The following is an 18,112-nucleotide window of genomic DNA, read 5'->3' as shown; positions in this document are numbered from 1 at the left end:
CAGTGATCAGCTATACTGATGATATTTCTATCAGTATATTTCATTGTCATGGGTTCATTAGTCTATAATAATCATCCACATAGAATGTGCCACTTCCTCTTATTATGTATCTCAAGTAGTGTCCGAAATGTATATATTTATTCTGCTTTATTCGGATAAATATTTGTAAACATCTTTTTCCTAATTTTCCCTCCCTTCTTCTTCAGCCCCCACATCCAGAACTCCGTCCAGCAGCCGGACTCCCACTGTGACTCCGTCCCTGCCGAGGCGCTCGGACACCGTCCAACCTCTGCCCTCTCCCAGCAGCACTCTACAGAGACAGCATCTTGACAGACCCCAACCTCACCACACCCAGGTCTCTCCCTCCTCTCATGCAGACGGGAGCTGCTACACAGAGCTGTACCCTGGTCCTCAGAGCTATGTGGAGAGGCTGCAGGCAGAAGAGGGGTCAGCGGGAGTCGACCCACTGAGGGCCGAGGATGGGAATGTGTACTTTTCGCCTGTGGTGGAGACGGTCTCCTGTTTCAAACCCAGCAGGTACCAGTCACCACTGATGGGAAAAGAGAATAAGCCTCTAGAAGTGGGCGTCCTGCGGAGGGTGAAGGAGCTTCTGGTGGAGGTCGATCCCAGGACAATGGCCAAACACATCACTAAGGCTGACTGCATGGTACTGTTTATAGCTGCTCTAATCAATATTTGTAAAGTAATAGGGACTTTTTTAAGGATGGACTGCAGCTCTGCAGAAAGGTTTAGGGATTTCTTTATTTTAGTCTGAACGCAGTGGCAACTATGCTGAAGGAAATCTAGGGCTAGCCATGCGTTAGTGATAACAGGTAAACTATGGGGTATTTGTTTGAATGCAAATTCTAAACCATTTCTAAATCAAAGTGTTATTGATGTGTGAAAACATGCAGATGTTTCAGGAGATTTTAAAGTGTATTTTCCTGCTCATCCTGTTTCCGCTAACTGAAATCTAATGCAGCAGTTCTTACATCTGTGTGTGTTCCTAGGTGGCCAGAATTCTGGAGGTCACGCCAGAGGTGCAAAGAATGATGGGCGTTACCTCCGGGATGGAGCTGCTCACGCTGCCACATGGACAACAGTTAAGACTAGACCTGCTGGAGAGGTGAATACTGTTCAACCAGTTCAGCTGTTCATTAGCGTGATAGAACGGTGTATATCTGACATGAGCCTTATTAGACTTTTGTCCACCAAGTTGGTTTTTAGTTATCTGCAAATTTATCTACTATCAAATGTTTTTACAAACTGGAACCATAAACTATAATGCTGCTAATTAAGTTAGTAGACTAGACTAGAGAGACCAACCTGGCTTTGTTACCAGGCTATAAGACTTTCTGCTGTTAAGTGGGGCATTTATACACAGGAGTGTCACAACAGCAATGACATGGTGTGTTATTCCTAATTTATTCATAGTAATTTATAATTCTTTCCATCTTTTTTTTAGCCTTCTTTTAACTACGTGATTTATTTAGTCATATGTCTGCTTTCCCTTTCAATGTTGTCTCCCTATTCCTGCTGTTGGAAGTCTTGTTCTGACTTTAAGGACCTCTTTAAGCAAAGTGTGATCACTGTGTGGGCTGACATGACCTGATATAACATAACATTCCTGCAGGTTTCAAACCATGTCGATTATGTTGGCTGTGCACGTGTTGGGCTGCACGGGGACGACTGAAGAACGAGCCTGCCTGCTTCACAAAATCATCCAAATCGCTGCTGAGCTCAAGAGCACAATGGGCAATATGTTTGGCTTCGCTGCAGTCATGAGAGCCTTGGAGCTTCCGCAGGTAAACATGCACTGCACGGAGCTTTGGTTATTTGTGTTCATGGAGATAGGGGAAGCACGCAGGAAACAGCCGGAAGAGCAAGGGATGTGTAACAAAGGTTGCCCGGGGTAAAGTTAAACCAGGGTATAGGTAAGAGATTAACAAATATTGACTTAATGGAACAGCGTAGTACAACAAACATGAGGCTGTAACCCCTTGCCTACTGTGTATACTGATAAGGGCGCAATCATGGCTCAAAGAGTTGGCAGTTCGTCTTGTAACCGGAAGGTTGCCGGTTCAATTCAATTCAATTCAATTTTATTTATATAGCGCCAAATCACAACAAAAGTCGCCTCAAGTCGCTTCATAGATACAGAGAAAAACCCAACAATCATATGACCCCCTATGAGCAAGCACTTTGGCGACAGTGGGAAGGAAAAACTCCCTTTTAACAGGAAGAAACCTCCGGCAGAACCAGGCTCAGGGAGGGGCGGGGCCATCTGCTGCGACCGGTTGGGGTGAGAGAAGGAAGACAGGATAAAAGACATGCTGTGGAAGAGAGACAGAGATTAATAACTCAGTGTAACTAAGGGAGGATTCAGGGTCACCTGGTCCAGCCCTAACTATGCTTTAGCAAAAAGGAAAGTTTTAAGCCTGATCTTGAAAGCAGAGCTAGTGTCTGTCTCCCGAATCCAAACTGGAAGCTGGTTCCACAGAAGAGGGGCCTGAAAACTGAAGGCTCTGCCTCCCATTCTACTTGTAAATACTCTAGGAACAACAAGTAGGCCTGCAGAGCGAGAGCGAAGTGCTCTAATAGGGTGATATGGTACTACAAGGTCATTAAGATAAGATGGGGCCTGATTATTTAAGACCTTGTATGTGAGGAGCAGGATTTTGAATTCAATTCTGGATTTAACAGGAAGCCAATGAAGGGAAGCCAAAACAGGAGAAATATGCTCTCTCTTTCTAGTCCCTGTCAGGACTCTTGCTGCAGCATTTTGGATTAGCTGAAGGCTTTTCAGCGAGTTTTTTGGACATCCTGATAATAATGAATTACAGTAGTCCAGCCTGGAAGTAATAAATGCATGAACTAGTTTTTCAGCGTCACTCTGAGACAGGATATTTCTAACTTTAGAGATGTTGCGCAAATGGAAGACCGCAGTCTTACATATTTGTTTAATATGTGACTGTCCGAGCCCCGGGCCTTGGGCAAGACACTTCACCTACCGCCTACTGGTGATGGCCAGAGGGGCCGATGGCGCAATATGGCAGCCTCGCTTCTGTCAGTCTGCCCCAGGGCAGCCGTGGCTACAACTGTAGCTTGCCACCACCAGTGTGTGAATGTGAGAGTGAATGAATAGTGGAATTGTACAGCGCTTTGAGGGCCCCAAAAAGTGCTATATAAATGCAATCCATTATTATTATTATTATTATTATTATTATTACTGTGACTCACCTTTAGTGAAGATGCTTAATTTCAGGAATAGCTAAGAGGCCCACTGATATTTAATGTTATCACTTACATGATTTAGCCTTCGGCCTTCTTTTGGGTTTCCCTGCCTCAAGGTGTCAGGCTGTAAAATGTCACAATTCTGATATCAGGGTGCTTCATCACATCCTCAAACAAAAGGTGCAAAGTCATTTATTGATAACTTATTAACCTTTCAGTGATTTTATTAACTCAAATGCAGAAAAGTTTCTTCATTTTATATTTTTTCTTAGTTATTGTTAATATATATTTTTAACTTGGCCTGTCTTTTCTGGCAAAGTTTCTGTATATATTCAAAACTGTCTTTACATAAAAAAAGACATCACCTCTGAATATTTTTAGGAGTCATATACATCTCAACTATATTTTCAGACTGAAAAAAATAAAGACAGGGACAATTTCTATAAGATTAGCTGTCAAACAATTGTGGGTTCAGCTGTGCAGGTAATACAAATAGTAAGACAAATCGAATAAAACAAATATATACAAAACGAGAGGAAGGCACAAAAGCAATAGTGTTGTTCTTCGGTCTTTCAGGTGTCCCGTCTGCAGGAGACTTGGATGGCGTTACGGCAGCGGCACACAGAAGGTGCCATTCTCTATGAAAAAACTCTCAGGCCATTTATGAAGAGCCTGAACGATGGAAGAGGTAGAGCGTCTCCTGAACTCGACACCACATGATAAAAGCATGGAGAAACAATTCCTGCTCATATCTTGGTGCTACACCATTGTTTCCACAACAAACATGATCTCTGTATCTGTCTTTCAACTCTCCAGAAAGCTGTCCGCTGTCCAACACCACTTTCCCCCACGTCCTCCCTCTTCTGACTCTGATGGAGAAGAATGCAGTGGTGGGTGAGGAGGGGACAGAACTATGGGAGACGGTGGAAGTTGGGGTGGAAGTGGTCATGTTCCACCTCGGGGCGGCGAGAACCATTGCCCAGCTAGGGGGCATCTACCGCTCTAACGCTGAGAGCAAATTACAAGGTGAGAGACGAAAACAAAATGCAGTATGTCTGCTTTATAACATTAGCAAATTAAATACAAGCCTTTAGAAAATTTAAACACGAAAGACCACAGGGATCCGTCTTGGGACCTGCTGTATTTACTCTCCACACAGTTGCCATTCCACTGCAGGAACACGGATCGCATGTTAGGTGCTGCAGCTTACTGTTGTTCTTCATGTTGTTTCCAATGTGCTTTCACGTTTTCCCCTTTCTTTTTTTAAATACTGCTTTCCTCAAGTTCTAGCAGAAAAGTAGCCTAGCATTTCTTAGCAGCCACTTAAGCGTTGGTAGACTAGAGCATGTATTTTTTTTCAATCTGGAAAAAGTCCAACACACTGGTTCCAACCAGGTGGCAACCTGCAATAAAATATAATAAAGTCAGATTGAGGCATGCATGAAATGCATGCAAGTCAAACTACATTTGAAACCTTTTATTGAAGAGACTGGTACATGCTGCAGCATTAAATAATCTGATTATAAAAAATAATTAGGAAAAGTGTTTTAATTTCCTAAATCCCATTCTAAGGTCATTCTTGAGCTGATGGTTTATTTTAAGTTGAAGTTTATATTATTATCAATCAGTAAGAAATAGCTTCACGACTGGTAGGCCAAATGAACAACCCAAGGCTGTATAGTGAACTGCAAGAACTTCCTCTTTCACTTCCTGTAAATAAACTCTTCCTTTCTTCTTCTGCTCCTGATGGGGTCTTCATCCATCAGGAGCACCCTATGCCCTATGGGTATGATGTCATGTCACCTCTTGTCACGCCAACCGCAGGTCTCACTTCCATGTAATAAAACTTCTCTTTGCTCTGGCTTCTGTCACACATCACCCCTCGTGCTCATCCACACTCCCTCCACCCTGGCTTCACTCTCTTCTTCACCTTTCTTGTGCACTTTATGTCTATTCTGATAGTTGACCTCTGATATTTAAACTCTACCTTCATTACCTCTGCTCCTTGCAGCTTCCCTGTCCATCCCTCTTATTCACACACATATATTCTGTTCTTGTTCATGTTTGAGACAGGTCCAGTTACAGGGACCTCTGTGGTAGAAATGGTAGTCTCCGGTTCCTTTCTACACTCCTGTGCTGCTAATAATGTTAAACTGATGTGATGTTGCAGGTTTCGGGGAGCAGGCCGAAGTCCTGGAGCTTTTCCTGACTGATTTCCAGATGCGGCTGCTGTGGGGGAGCCGGGGGGCCGAGGAGCAACAGGCTCTGCGATACTCTAAGTTTGACCAGGTGCTCACCGCCCTGTCCAACAAGCTGGAGCCACCCATCAGACGACACTGACCCCAGCACTGTTTTTAGAGGCCTTGTTTATGAGCTCATGCCTACATACATGGACAATTACTGTGTTGGACACTGAGAAGCTCCTCCACTGAAAGCTCATTAAAAGGGAAAGCGCTGTGATCTTTCAAACAAGGAGGCTTCCTAAGCGTGTAGACACCAGAACGAAGCAGTGCACCCACTTAGTTCAAATCTGTCACATGTAGCAGACCGGGATACTTGAAGAGTGAGACTGAAATTTTATAAATGCTTACCTTCCCATACCAGCACTTTTCCAGTTTCTTTTGAAGCTAAACTGATGTAACTCAAGGTTGAGGAACTTTGTCTGAAAGCTTCAGCAGAATGACGACAGTTTGTGAAAGAAACCACTAAATGCTTTGATGGAGTCTCCAGAGGGTGTTTTTATTTTTGACTGAGGACTTGCACTCCTTCAACAACGTCACAGATCAACATTGTCCTGTGTTAGTTTACCTAACAAAGGACTGCATGTACTCCACAGTGGCACAGGGCGACATGATTTGGAAGTGTAAATATTTGGTGCCCTTTAGGTTACCGAGGCTGTGCCTCAGTCTGATAGGCTCATGTTTGTAAATGTTTAAATCTCCCTAAAGGCTGGACCTTAGCTAAATCCACAAACATATGTCACATTGTAGAATGTAATAACAGAATAACTGTACATCTGTATTTCAGTTTTTGTTTAGTTTTTTGTATCTTTTCAGTAATTAGGATTTTATAATTTGAAGAGATTATTAAATGTAACCTGGGGTCAGTTCGTGTTTCCTCTTTGTTTCTTTTTCTTTTTATTATACCGATGTCACTTTTAATGTAAGGGGAGTGAACTGATCCTAACTGCACGAGTACGGCACACAGGTGCAGATCATTTTTGTAATCTTAAACAGTTTTACTTTTTATTTATCAAAAAGTGTAAATAAACATTTATTTCACTGGAGGTTGTTTTATTGAATAAAAACAGTCATGCTTGTGAGCTAGCTGGCAACTCGAGCCGCGCTGCAGCATACACACTAACATGCCTCACTTTCCCCGGGCCATATAACAAAGCCAACCTCTACTTTTTGTGGTCTATTTAGCTGTAAATTTCCCCTCTCTGCCTTTGACATGTCGGTGCTGAAGCTTTTCTAAATCACTGCCCTACTGTTTCAACGCTTCCACCATTAAAACTTTTACCTACAGGCTTGAGGGGGTTACCGATCACTCCCCAATGTCAGTCTGTGTGTGGCATATTTCTGTGGAGTGATGAACTTGAACATGCCAAACTCTTCCTGTATTCTTCTACTGTGGTGAATTTACATTTCAAAGTGAATCACCTGCTTCTAAACTCAGTTACAATCAGGAAAATGAAATTAACAAAACCACTTCAGATTTTTGACACTCATTAGTTAAACTGCAGGAAAAGACATAAAGACCTGGATGACCTGTAACTTTGCGATTCTAAATTCAGATAAAACTGAGGCTATTGTAATAGGACCTAAAGTCTAATATGATGAGAAATATGATATCTTACTCTGGATGGCATTACCTTGGCCTCCAGTAACACTGTGAGGAACCTTGGAATATGTAGGACTACTTACTACCATTTGCTCAATATCTCTAAAATACCTGTTTACTTGTAAACTTGTTATTAATTTCTGGCTCTCTTCCCAAGCATGCCTTTTGTCCTGTCTTCCTCCCCTCACCTCAATCGGTCACTGCAGATGACCCCGCCCCTCCCTGAGCCTGGTTCTGCCGGAGGTTTCTTCCTGTTAAAAGGGAGTTTTTCCTTCCCACTGTCGCTAAAGTGCTTGCTCATAGGGGGTCATATGATTGTTGGGGGTTTTCTCTGTATGTATTGTAGGGACTACCTTCCAATATAAAGTGCCTTGAGGCGACTGTTGTTGTGATTTGGCGCTGTATAAATAAAATTGAATTGAATTGAATTAAAAATTCATGATTTTTCTTTTAGGGTAACATGTACATGAGTACAAAAAATATACAAACAAATCATGGAAATGCATCATTAAAAATGTGTCTGTGCCAAAACCCATATATATAAACCCAGGTAGAGAACACTGAACAAAAAGGTCAAGTTTTAAGTGAAGATTCTAAATCTAAAAACTTAAGCAAGGGGATCAACAGAATAAATTAAAAGAGCTGCAGAAGACGGAACAGAAACGTGTAGAGATAACGCATCACAAGAGAATGACAGGTCTATTTTTTACACTGTGAGCTGAACAGGGATGGGAAACAGGAGACAGCTGGAAGCAATGAAGACAATCAGTCAAAAAGTCTGAGTCAAGAAACTAGAGAAAATGATCAGAGTATAAAGGAAAACAACCCAACTACAAAGAACAGCAAGAAAACTCTCATTAAAAATGATACAGTGGAACACTGGTTAGGTGAAAAGAGTCCCTAGAGTGATAAACCAAAGACAGGAAGTCAAAACACTAAAACGCTCAAAGCACATCCTGTGCTGAAGCAGCACCAACATTCCTTAGTCTGTTCCCCAAACCTCAAAACCATAAACCTGTAGAACTGAAGGTATACACCCAATTACCATTATTCAAGATGTTTTAAAATGTAACATTGCAAAATATTGTATTTTAGTTTGAAAAAAAAAAAGGTTTAATCATATGCATGAAGCTTAGGTCACTGTTAATAAAACTACAAAAACAGACATCTCACTGAGGTGCATATCTGAAGTGTGCTGTCCATGACAAAAAGTGAGGGGAAAAAAACCCTAAACAAACAAATTAAGTTATTTTATTTTGCAAGGACCCAGAATGTTATAACACATGACTCCATCAAAGATCATTTTCACATTAATAGCTCCCTCTGCTGTATGCAGGACACAACTTGGATTTATAGCTCTGGGGTTTTTTTGTTTTTTGTTTTGACTTGCTAATAGAAGACCTTTCACAAACACAAACACATTTTATTTGAATTTTTCAAAAATCTACATGCATAATTACATAAAATGGATATTAAACATGTTTAAGAAATTACTTGAATTGCATTTTTAAGTATGATATTTTAACCCAGATGGTTTGTCTCTGTTTCATTTGGAGCTACAACAACAACGTTTTTTTTTTTTTTAATATCCTGTTGTTTAAAGTTCCTAGAAAGTATGGAATCATACCAGGTAAATAAGTAAATAAATAAATAAACATCAAAGTGATAAAAAATGAGGTTTAGAGCCATCCCATTTAGGTTTATGAATATAAATTATATAACCTATTACTTTACACCATGTTTCCTATTTTCACCCATGTTCCAGTATGCAAGATTCTATTTATCTAGTAAAATTGAAGGCTACATTATGTATGTGGCCTTTCCACACTTATTAGTCTACCTTCTGCTTCTGTTTCACTGTTACCTAAACGCCATATGGAATATCTGTGAATTAACTGTAAGTCTCGGGTTCAGGTTTGATGTTTCGACTAAAAACAAGAAAGTTTGTGACTTGTTAGCAACAACTCTGTTAAACATGAGAGGTTTTTGGACAAAGTTTGTGTTTTTCCATTGTTTAAGCACTGCTTCCAGCCCAGAGTGATGCCATATATGCCCTATAGCCGCAGAAAAGGCTAACATTGTTATCTTTTTAGAAAAAAACAGCTAAATATGAGAGGTTTTTGGACAAAGTTTGTGTTCTCCATTCTTTAAGCACCAGTTCGAGCTCCGTTTAAGCACTGGCACCATTTCAAAAGTACTGGTTTGGCACCGGTATCGGATAAAACCTAAACGATACCCATCCCTACACCTTAGCAAAGGCTTTCTTGCTGCAATTCATCCTGTCAAACCTGCAGCTCAAAGTCTTCTTTTCGTAGTTGAAACTGAGACTTGCTTACTACGACCATTAAGCTGTGCTTGAAGCCGTTGTCCTGTGAGCCGCTTATCATTCAAGCTGTTAACTCACAGAAACTTGTCCTCTGATTCAGTTGTGGCTTTGGGTCTTCCAGACCTCTTCCTGTCAGAGTTTGCCCAGTTTCTGAGTGCCTCTTGATGTTGAAGGAAACTGTACTCACTGACACCTTGACTTTCTTTGCAATTTCTCTGTAGGACAGACCTAAATTTTTAATTGTTATGATGGTCTGGCTCTCTTCCACTGTTAATTGTCTTTTTCTCGCCATTTTTGTAGCAACACACTGCAAAAACAGCTATACTTGAAACAAGCCAAATGTTCTTAAATCTGACAAAATTTTCTTGTTTTGAGCAAAAAAATCTGCCAATGGGGTAAGCAAAAGTTGCTTGACTAGAATTCTTAAAACTAGCAAATTAATCTAACTGTCATATGCCTTTTAACTAGACAAAATTGTCTAAAATGTATGCTTATTTGAAGAAAATGTGACTTATTATAAGTAAAAGACACTTTGATATTTAGAAAATCTGTACCTAAAATGAGTATTATGCTTTCTTGAACAAGCTGTTTTCAAGGATTATTTGCTTACTTTAAGATTCTACACCTTAATTTAGATTTTTCACATAAAAAAACACCTTACTATAGGACAAATTTTCTTAAAACTGAATTGTTTCTTTCTTGATTGAGCTAACTATAAGAATTATGTTTCGACTCTGAGAACAATAATCAGCAAAAATTCCTGAGAATAAGACACCATCTCTTCAAAAAGCTACTAAAAATAAGGGAATTCATCTTAAATTAAGACAGCAAAAGCACTCTTAGTTTTTGCGCTTTTATTGACACAGCAATGGGTCAGTAACTCACTGAGGTCTGTTCCAGGAGAATCATGTCTAAAATTATACATTTCAGCAGGGTACTGTGTAACATGGCCAATATAAGAAGTGCATATTCAAGATACTCTTAACATGAATAATAACAGTATAACACACTCATAGCTGGTATCAAAAATAAATTTTGCTGAAGCTTAAAACAATCACTATTTCAAATCCTATATTACATAACATTTTAGAAGAACAAGTTTAACGACCACACAAACAAACATGTGTTTTACATTTGAACAACTTTTCTAAAGAAAAAAAAAACAACCTCACTGACTAACACTGAGTCTGATAAACAAGGCAGATGGAGTCTGTCATCTGAGAGACTCACTCAATGAATGACTTCCACTCACCAAGCGCCTTCTTGTAAGAGGGGGTTGAATCTCGGTCATGGATGGAGTCTTTGAGTATTTCAGTTTGCAAGACAGACAGCAGCGTGGAAATGCACTATGGATATGTGAGGTGGAGGGCATAGTAATATGCCATCAGATAGAGCAGTCCCTCATTAAGATCCTTCCGTTCAAAAGTGCTCACCGGTGTGGTTCCAACAGCTATCATGCAGTTGCCTTCAGAGACAAGCAGAACTGGACAAGCCAGGGGTCGCTGACGCAGGTAGCCTTCAGGGTCTTCTGAAGTCTACATGACAGAAAAAAAGAGGATTAGAACAAGACTGTAAGAAACACAATTTTTGAGTTGCATTACAGTTTAAAATAGATCAACTTTTTTTGTAGGTTTTATTAACATCAACATGTTATGGGGATCTGAACTTTAAGAATATTTGACTGACTCCACAGTAAAATATATAAAATGAAAACGTGAGTAACTGCAAAATTCAACAATATATACACATAGAATATTGCAGCCTTACCTTTAGGACATGGAAAAAAGCCTCACTACAGATGCCCAGCTTCTTAGGTGGTACTGTGCTGGAAGGGAAAAGCATGGGAAGGGCTCTGAACACAGCTGCTGCATGTTCCACTGGTTTGAAAAAAGAAAAATAAGACAGGGCAACACCATTAAGCATTGCAAATAATGTAATCTGCAAAGCATAAATGTAGACAAATCAAGATACTGTAGCATTACCTCCATCCAAAGTTTTTGGCGGCTTCATAACTTTCTTCATGACACCATAAAACTGCACCTTCGAGTAGAAGATTTCCCATCTATCCTTCATCTCAGAAATGTATTTCAAGTTGGATGGTTGAATAATTCTCCGCAGCTCATCAAGGACCTGAAAAATACAGACAGAAACCCAACTGATAGATCTGTCTAGCTCTGTATCTGGTCTTGACAATAAGTGATAACAATTTAAACATGAGGGCCAGTATTTAAGAAATTTGAAAATCATATCAAAATGTCCCCAAAGTAATAACAGGATGGCTAAAAGAAATAAGTGCTGCTTACATGATCCAGTTCTCTGAAACAAGGATATGCCTCTAGTATCTTCACTGCTCTGTCCTGCTCCTTTATAGCATCAGAGTTAATGAATTGTCTTCTAGACTCAAACTCCAGGTTCAGCAGTTGGGTAACAGCAGCTTCGTTCGGTTTTTTGGTCTTGTATATTTCTTGAAGTGTCTTGTAGTGTTTTGCCTGGGTTTTTTGGCTGTCAAAGAAGTCAGCTGAACCAGCTAAACACACAGAGCAGAGGTGTGTAAATCATTTATTGCCACAGTAAGGCTTTATATATCTGTTATTGGTGCAAAGCAATAAAACAAAAATACCAAAATATATCTGTAAATTAGATCAACAAATTAACTAACCACCTATCTTAAAATTGTTCATTCATCCTGTCAAGTTGTCACTATTAAATGGAACACAAAGATTCCAAGATAAACAGTGAAGTAGTTGTGTTCCATTGTTAGCAGAATTTTTAACAAAAAAACAAAAAGTTTCGTCCAAACCACATTTACACTCAGGGTGTAATAAGAGGGTGTATTATATTATACTTACATTCTTCATCACTGCCATCCTGGTGGTGCACTGGGGTGCCCATCGATCTAACTGGTGATTTATCTAGAATAATAGTTGATGCACTGGACTCCCCACTGCTGTCACTTTTTGCAACACTTTCATTCCCATCCTTTCTTGGCTTCTTCGCAGGAGGTTTTTTGCCCTTCCTTGGACTTTTGACATTGGAGAGTCTCTTCATTAGCTTTTTAGCAACATGCTCCTAACAGGTACAAACGATAAAAATTAAAAGATGATAAGATACATCACTCATGATTAACACAGAGTGGTATTGAGCAAATGCTACTTACCCACTCACCACACGTTTCTTTAAGCATTGGGTAGTACTCCATTAATCGCTTTGCCATGGCATCAACCTCATGTTTGCTGGGGTATCTGGAGTCCTCAGCTGCTCTTGCTATCGAAATCATGTTTGTCATGGTGTTTCTTACGAGTCGACAAAAGAGTTCCTTTGACAAAGGTTCAGCACACTCTGTCCCCAGTTGCTTCTTTTCAAAGTAGGAATGTCGAGCTTGCTCAAGTTCACTGTCTGTGAAGACTATGTACTCTGGGTTGGACATAGTCACAAACTTAGAAGTGCTGGGTTCCTCTCTGGAGAAGTCACCATCTCCAGTAGTTGTTAGCGTTTTTTCAGCAGCAGTCTTGTTCTAAAATACAGTGTACATAGGGCTAATTTCACATAAAATTGCACAAGAACTTTAGGTCTCTAAATATGAAAGAAAGTACAACATAATATCAGTAAAATGTTGAACAATAAAAAATATGTATATTTAATAAATGTGTAGGCCACTTGATTTAAATCAAAACTAAAGAAGATTCTACTGTCTATCTGTTAAGTGAGTATTGGTGGAATTACTTGAAACTGCATAAAACAAGCTGGTGTGTTCTCAGTTTTGTCACACAGCGATAGGACAGAACTTACTTCTTCACATTTGTGCACTGCAAGCCATAGAGCCCGACGCCTGAGGAAATGTTCAGGACCAGGAAACAGATCTTTGATGTCATCTCGTGAAAGTGATGAGAGCAGGTCTTCTCCAACATTTGCTTCTGCAATAGGAGTTTCCAATTATCACTACATTGCATTATCCTCAGGTGCAAGCCAGCTGACAGCTTTGCTTGGGTAACAGACAGGATACATAGGAAACATAATTTAATATTTACCATTTAAAACCATGACTCTATTCCATTATACTCCCTCCTCACTGCTCCACAGGTTCTAAATTACCTTCCTCCTATTGACTGGTAAAAGTAATATATTTGTGATACATCAATTAAATGCATGTATACATATAAATGTATTTTTTTTTTTTTTGCTTCCTGGGCTAAAGTATATAATGAAATAACTTCACTAATGGAAATTTGAAACTCCCACAATTTCTGTAAAACTGGCATTAACTTATGGCACTTTGCACACTTGTTGAATAAATTCACAGACACTGAAACTAATAACTGGACATGAATTCTTTCATAACTCTCTGCACTAGCATATTTAAAAATGCTAATGCAACTAAGCTAACCGCACAGCTAAGCTAAGCTAACAACCGGGTATAGCCTGCCATGCTAGCGACTTAACATGCAACATACCAAAACACAAAACATAGAAAAAACAAAACAGTCACATACCTTTCAGGTTGGCAATTGTTATTTCGTCCAGTTTTTCCATAGCGTGCCTTAATTTCTTCACACTGTACCAACTGTATCGCATCTACACCCAGACCTCTGATCCTGCAATCCAACCGTTTAGGCACGGAGCTAGAGGCGGGAAGGTGGGCTGTACCAACTCAGGAGTATGGGGTTGTGTACGGAAATGGTTTAGTTCGCTCTTTTATACCTATAAAATGATATATATTTAAATATTTGACTATTTAGTTAGATTATGTTCTGTAAATACTGATGTGTGGGTACTGTTACTTACTACAGCTGTTTTAAGGCACTGAATTAGGATAGCCATTCCTACCCCATAATGGAATAATCCTGGTTATCTTGACTTTATGGGAAAAGTAGTTCACAGACCAGTAAAACAAAATGATTTGGCGCTGTGTTATCTACATCGTTTTTGTGGGTCTGACCCTCAAATCCCTACTGAGTCATATTAATTCTGCACATAGCCATAGTCCAGATTTCCGTGAAGTTTGTGGCATAGATGGATGTGTCAAAGAATATCGTGTTTACAGCTAATTTTGGTATCACATTCTTCGAATACACTCCGACCACCTTGCCAATGGACGATGCAGTGGATCGATTAGGACACAAAAATCTGTAAGGTGAGACTGACTATATACTTTAATATCTTTGAAAATAATCATATAAAATATTCATGTTAGATGTCTACTTGTTTTTACAGCTTAACAGTAGATATGTTAATGCTTATTCCTTATAATCCACAACAATGCTATCTATTTATAAAGAATATTCTGATAGTGTTTAATTTCTTCTACTAGAGAAAACAACATTTTGTATTTTTTTAAACTTTTGTTTTAAATAAACCGATTGTCATGGTCCGCAGTCTCCTTGGTTGTTTGTGTTTATTAATATTCATTGTGTCAGTTAGTTTCCTAGTTATTTGTTAATTATTTCCAGTATTTAGGTGTTCTCTGTACCTCCCTTGTCTTCAGTGTATTGTCCGTGGTTCGATATTCATGTTTATTCCTGTTTTACTTTGATAGTCCCTGCCTTGCATCGGTGTATTCTGTTTTGCTTCCTCCTGGTCTCTTCTCATCTGATTAGTGTCAGCTGTGTTTCGTGCCTGTCTGCCAATTCCTCGTTTCCTTTTGTGTGTGTATATTTAGTGTGTTCTTTGTCGGATCATCTGTATTCTCTCCTGTGTTATCATCTGTGTTCCCTCCCTGATGTTTTCATGTCTTATGTTCCTTGTTCAAGGTTGTAAGGTTTTTGCAACATTTTCCATGTTTCCTGTGTTCTTTAGTTTAGCTTTCCCAGTTTAGGTTTTTGAGGATTTTTCAAGGCTTTTAAACTACAGTTAAGCTGCCAAATAGCAATGAGCATTAAATGAATATCCATTTATTAAACTCAGCTTGAAAACATGCATATTTTAGAGTAAATTATAAAATGCAGTATATTTCTGACATTAAATTTTTTTAGAAATTATCAGTGTACCTTGTATTTAATTTCCTTATCCTCAACTAGTCAATTAATCAACTAATCTCAATTGCAGTTCTAGGAGGGAACCCTCATCAGCAGTGAACAGAAATCTGAGTAACATGTGGGCATACAGGACCGATTCAGTGGTGGAAAGCCAGCCAACAATGAGATTTCATTTCATATTACAGTTTCACACACAAAGATATGACATGTGCGGTCATGAAATATTACCTGGGTGATGTAATTGGACTACACGTGAGCTCAACATATGTTTTATAAAAGGTACACTGCTTTACATGCATGAACTGTATTTTCAGGTTATTGTTTTGGACAGTTTTGTGACAATTTTTAAAATGAAGTTGTTGTTTTTCTATAAATTCTGACAGTTGAATGCGATTTTAGTATTGCCATAGTATAGATATACTGATGCTGATCTATTATTCTGTTTGACATGGCCTAAAGTGAATGAGTTGTGCTGTTTCTGTTTTTCAAATGGGCCTGTATTTTCATGTTTACCATGTGCTTTTAGTTCCTGCCTTTGTTCATATACTGCATATTGTGTCAAACTTGACAGCAATTATTAAACTTTAGTGTCAATAAATACATTTCTTAAACTGAGCAGCTGTTTAAGTGCCCTTACTCTTGAAATGAGAAAAATAATCTTATTTTTATTCTGGAAATTCAACCAAACCATTGTCATGCCTTGTAACTGGTAAATAAAGCTCAAGATGAGCTAAAATATCCTTTTAAGGAAAAGTTAGACATATTTTCCTAGAATAAGCTTTATTTTCTTGTCCAAAACTTGCTTGTTAAGAATATATTTTCTTTTTAGGCAAAAAATAAGAAAAAATGTCCATAAACAAGGTTTTTTTTACTTTCTTGAAAATCGTTTTTTGCAGTGCACACTGCTTTCTGCTGTACAATACTGTTCAACTGATGCTCATTTGGGTCTGGTAACACAGTGTGTTCCCACACTGCTTTTATGCAGACAGAGGGGGGTGTAAGTGATCCAAAAAATTGGGACACCTGTAGGAATTAGTAGCACCAGCTTTCAAGGCTTGATCAACCTCCATTGCTGCAGAACAGCTTTAAATTGTTAACCAATTTAGTGTTCCCTGAAGTCTTCTTTAGTTTCAGTAACTAAAAACTTGTATTGATTCAGGTCAAATTTAATAATTTTAGGAAAAACCAATAAGCGTCTTTATTTTTTATTTGAAAGTGACCAAATATTTGTGTTCTTCAGGATGAGACCAATTTGAGCAAATTCGTGAGCCTTTGCGTTCTTCCAGTAAAGTAGTACAGTCCAATATATCACTTTACTCATATTCTGTTTGCATAGGGTTAATGTTAGGGTTGGGGTCAATGCCGATGTCGACTTAGACCTCAAAGTTTAAAAGTAAAAACAATAAGAACTTTTCAAATATTTCATGTTTTAAAAAAAGAAAACAAAAAAGTGTACTTCTCAAATCTGACAAAAAAACTTGACTTCTAAAGAAAACTCACACGATAAATCGGTGTCAGATGAAAAACTTTCCTAAATCCTGAATATATGATTCAAGTACTTAAATACGGAGCCCCGCAAGGGACATTGCAGAAAAAAAAAAAACAAGAAGATGAACTTCTGCGAGATCTCGCAAAACTTTTGCGAGTGCGGTGTTCCCCCCAGCTCTAGTGGGCCTCGACCTCCCGGTCAACTTTGAGCTGGTGGGTAACAGATGTCTCCGAAAACGTCGGTGCACTTTTGCAAATAATTGATGTCTTGATAAAAAGTGCAGATATTTGAAGTTTACACAGCTACATTCATGCCTGTAAATATCTTAAAAGTTTATTTTGTCACCCAGAAAGAGTAATATTAAAACTAAGTAGCCACGAAGGATACACCGACTCAGCCTTCAAATGCGACCTGCGAATGATTGCAGCCTATTTTGCGAGGTTTCACTAAAGTTCATCTTTTTTTTTTTTTTCCTCCAATGTCTCTTGTGGGGCTCTGTAGTTAAATGTAGTTAAGTTAAAAATAAATGTAACAATGGAGACATTGCTATATATTTTTTTTTTAAATCAACAAAGTGATCAATAGTGTTCTATGGTAATATGTAATACAGTGCACCAAAATGGTTGTATCAGATTTCAACTTACTTTATTTTCTATTCCAGCAACATTTAAAATAAAGTGGGAAAAATATACAGTACACAGCAGGGCTCTAGACTAACTTTTTGCCATGGGCGTACCGGCACAAAAGTTAGGCGTACACAAATTTTATAATAATTTCTATAATATAATGTGTTTTTCTGGATACACTGTGCTTTTTCAGCATTCAAAGATTGATGACACCGTGTCAGAGCACTGGCTATGAATTTCAGAAGGATCAGGCCTTAACTTAACAGAAAAGTTAGCAATAGTTCTTTTCCTATTACAGCTACATCCACTTCTGTCGTGCCTAGGCTGCTCACTAGGGCTGGGTATCATCACTGATTTCTATAATCCATTCGATTCCGGTTTTCAAAGTCCCAATTCGATTCAACTTAGCCTCAGACAGTCAGAAATATTATAATTCTGATCATTTATCAGTACTGACTTCTTCAGAATTGTGAACATCACAGCAGATGCCTTTGTGTGAAAGTAACTGAGAATAAAACACAGAAAAACATGAAGGAGATTTTCCCTGGTCTGGCTTTTTATAGCAGATAACCTTAAAAATATTCTACAATGTTCTGCATATAAAGTTTAAATTTCTTCAGTA

At 38.7% G+C, this 18,112-nt stretch overlaps 2 protein-coding genes across 4 annotated transcripts in view; one reads left to right on the top strand and one right to left on the bottom strand.

Moving 5' to 3' along the window:
• LOC113034035 (SH2 domain-containing protein 3C-like) overlaps window positions 1-6,516 on the top strand; it is a 54,778-nt gene extending 48,262 nt beyond the window's left edge. Inside the window, exons 7-12 of the mRNA XM_026188319.1 lie at window positions 207-667; window positions 1,011-1,126; window positions 1,634-1,805; window positions 3,811-3,922; window positions 4,051-4,260; window positions 5,405-6,516. Of these exons, the coding sequence (XP_026044104.1) occupies window positions 207-667; window positions 1,011-1,126; window positions 1,634-1,805; window positions 3,811-3,922; window positions 4,051-4,260; window positions 5,405-5,574 (1,241 nt within the window). The 3' untranslated portion in view covers window positions 5,575-6,516. The remainder of the gene's footprint in view (window positions 1-206; window positions 668-1,010; window positions 1,127-1,633; window positions 1,806-3,810; window positions 3,923-4,050; window positions 4,261-5,404) is intronic.
• A 3,726-nt stretch (window positions 6,517-10,242) lies between these two features.
• Window positions 10,243-14,408, bottom strand: LOC113034286 (uncharacterized). Of its 3 annotated transcripts, XM_026188715.1 has the most exons (9): window positions 13,894-14,408; window positions 13,432-13,509; window positions 13,193-13,317; window positions 12,561-12,917; window positions 12,253-12,472; window positions 11,707-11,930; window positions 11,386-11,533; window positions 11,171-11,280; window positions 10,243-10,938 (listed from the first exon to the last, which is right to left on the bottom strand). In XM_026188715.1, exons 2-9 carry the CDS (start codon window positions 13,442-13,444, stop codon window positions 10,750-10,752), a joined length of 1,386 nt encoding a protein of 461 aa, XP_026044500.1. In that variant the 5' UTR covers window positions 13,445-13,509; window positions 13,894-14,408; the 3' UTR covers window positions 10,243-10,749. The 3 variants fall into 3 exon arrangements, with proteins under 3 accessions (XP_026044500.1, XP_026044498.1, XP_026044499.1); XM_026188713.1 differs by lacking the exon at window positions 13,432-13,509; XM_026188714.1 differs by lacking the exon at window positions 13,894-14,408 and having other exon boundaries at window positions 13,432-13,885.
• Window positions 14,409-18,112: the final 3,704 nt, after the last annotated feature.

Source organism: Astatotilapia calliptera, chromosome 12 (genome assembly GCF_900246225.1).
Source record: "Astatotilapia calliptera chromosome 12, fAstCal1.2, whole genome shotgun sequence".
Taxonomy (NCBI): Eukaryota; Metazoa; Chordata; class Actinopteri; order Cichliformes; family Cichlidae; genus Astatotilapia; species Astatotilapia calliptera.
Note: the sequence above shows the minus strand (reverse complement) of the source record. Positions and strands in the feature narration are given on the sequence as shown.

Coding starts and splice junctions, on each gene's coding strand:
- LOC113034286 (XM_026188713.1), bottom strand. CDS start 13,975: ATGCGATACAGTTGGTACAGTGTGAAGAAATTAAGGCACGCTATGGAA. Junction 11,931..12,252: donor GGATGGCAGTGATGAAGAAT/GTAAGTATAATA, acceptor CTGTGTGTTTAG/CTGGTTCAGCTGACTTCTTT. Junction 11,281..11,385: donor GCCAAAAACTTTGGATGGAG/GTAATGCTACAG, acceptor TTTTCAAACCAG/TGGAACATGCAGCAGCTGTG.